The 1,381-nt window shown below is 65.4% G+C and overlaps 1 protein-coding gene across 1 annotated transcript in view; it reads left to right on the forward strand.

Moving 5' to 3' along the window:
* The window catches only part of LOC102040110 (cadherin-1), an 18,318-nt gene that overhangs the window by 3,175 nt on the left and 13,762 nt on the right, over window positions 1-1,381 (forward strand). The window contains exons 2-8 of the mRNA XM_031060137.1: window positions 4-16; window positions 90-200; window positions 294-449; window positions 526-670; window positions 783-958; window positions 1,042-1,170; window positions 1,248-1,286. Of these exons, the coding sequence (XP_030915997.1) occupies window positions 4-16; window positions 90-200; window positions 294-449; window positions 526-670; window positions 783-958; window positions 1,042-1,170; window positions 1,248-1,286 (769 nt within the window). The remainder of the gene's footprint in view (window positions 1-3; window positions 17-89; window positions 201-293; window positions 450-525; window positions 671-782; window positions 959-1,041; window positions 1,171-1,247; window positions 1,287-1,381) is intronic.

Consider the following 1,381-nt stretch of genomic DNA (forward strand, 5'->3'; position numbering starts at 1 on the left):
CAGGCGCTCCCCGCAGGTAACGCTGCACCGCGTATCCCCCACCCCTGCTCCCCCCGCCGGCTGTGCCCTCACTCACCCCCGTCCCGCAGGAGCTGCCCAGGGCTCGAGCTGCTCTCAGGAGGCAGAAGAGGGACTGGGTGATCCCCCCCATCAAGGTTCCTGAGAATGAGAGGGGCCCCTTCCCCAAAAAGCTGGTTCAGGTACGACGCTGGTCAGTCTGGGCAGGGGCTTTGGGCATGGAGCTGGGTGCTGGGGGATGCTGACCCCATCCCTTGCTCTGTGTCTCCTCCCAGATCAAATCCAACCGGGACAGAGACACCAAGATCTTCTACAGCATCACAGGGCAGGGAGCAGATGCCCCCCCCGAGGGCATCTTCACCATTGAGAAGGAGTCGGGCTGGATGAAGGTGACGCAGCCGCTGGACCGCGAGCACATCGACAAGTACCACGTAGGTCCCTGCCTGGGGACACCAGGGGGATGTTGGGGGGCTCTGCCAGGTCCCCCACTCACACCCCACCCTGCAGCTCTTCTCCCACGCCGTGTCCGAGAATGGGAAGCCAGTGGAGGAGCCAATGGAGATCATTGTGACGGTGACAGACCAGAATGACAACAAGCCCCAGTTCACACAGGAGGTGTTCAGGGGCTCTGTGCCAGAGGGAGCTCTGCCAGGTAGGACCCCGTGCCTTGGGGAAGCTCTGCATCCCACCAGCCATGTTCTTGGGGCACAGCCCCAGCACTGTGCCCTCCAGCATCCCCCTCACCTGCACATCCACACCCCCAGGCACCTCCATCATGCAGGTGACAGCCACGGATGCAGACGATGCAGTGGAGACCTACAACGGTGTCATCGCCTACTCCATCCTCAGCCAGGAGCCACGGGAGCCCCATCCCCAAATGTTCACTGTCAACCGGGCCACAGGCACCCTCAGCGTCATTGCCAGCGGCCTCGACCGGGAGGTGGGCTCTGCAGCACCGGGGGCAGGGGTCCCAGCCCAGGCAGGGGCTGATACGGTGTCTGTCTGTCTGTCTGTCCACCACAGCGTGTGCGGGAGTACACACTGACCGTGCAGGCAGCTGACCTGGATGGGGAGGGACTGACCACCACAGCGCTGGCCGTCATCGAGATCGCTGATGTCAATGACAACGCCCCCGAGTTTGACCCCAAAACGGTAACGCGGGCCCCCCTGCTGGCTGTGACCCCCGGTGCCCGCCGGGCCGCGGTGCTGACGGTGCCCCTGACCCGCAGTACGAGGCGGCCGTGCCGGAGAACGTGGCCGGGCGGGAGGTGGCACGGCTGGCTGTCACCGACCTGGATGAGCCCGGCACGCCGGCCTGGGGAGCCGTCTCCTCCATCCTGCGCGGGCAAGCCGGGGGGGCCTT

This window comes from Geospiza fortis, unplaced genomic scaffold (genome assembly GCF_000277835.1).
Source record: "Geospiza fortis unplaced genomic scaffold, GeoFor_1.0 scaffold102, whole genome shotgun sequence".
Classification (NCBI taxonomy): Eukaryota; Metazoa; Chordata; class Aves; order Passeriformes; family Thraupidae; genus Geospiza; species Geospiza fortis.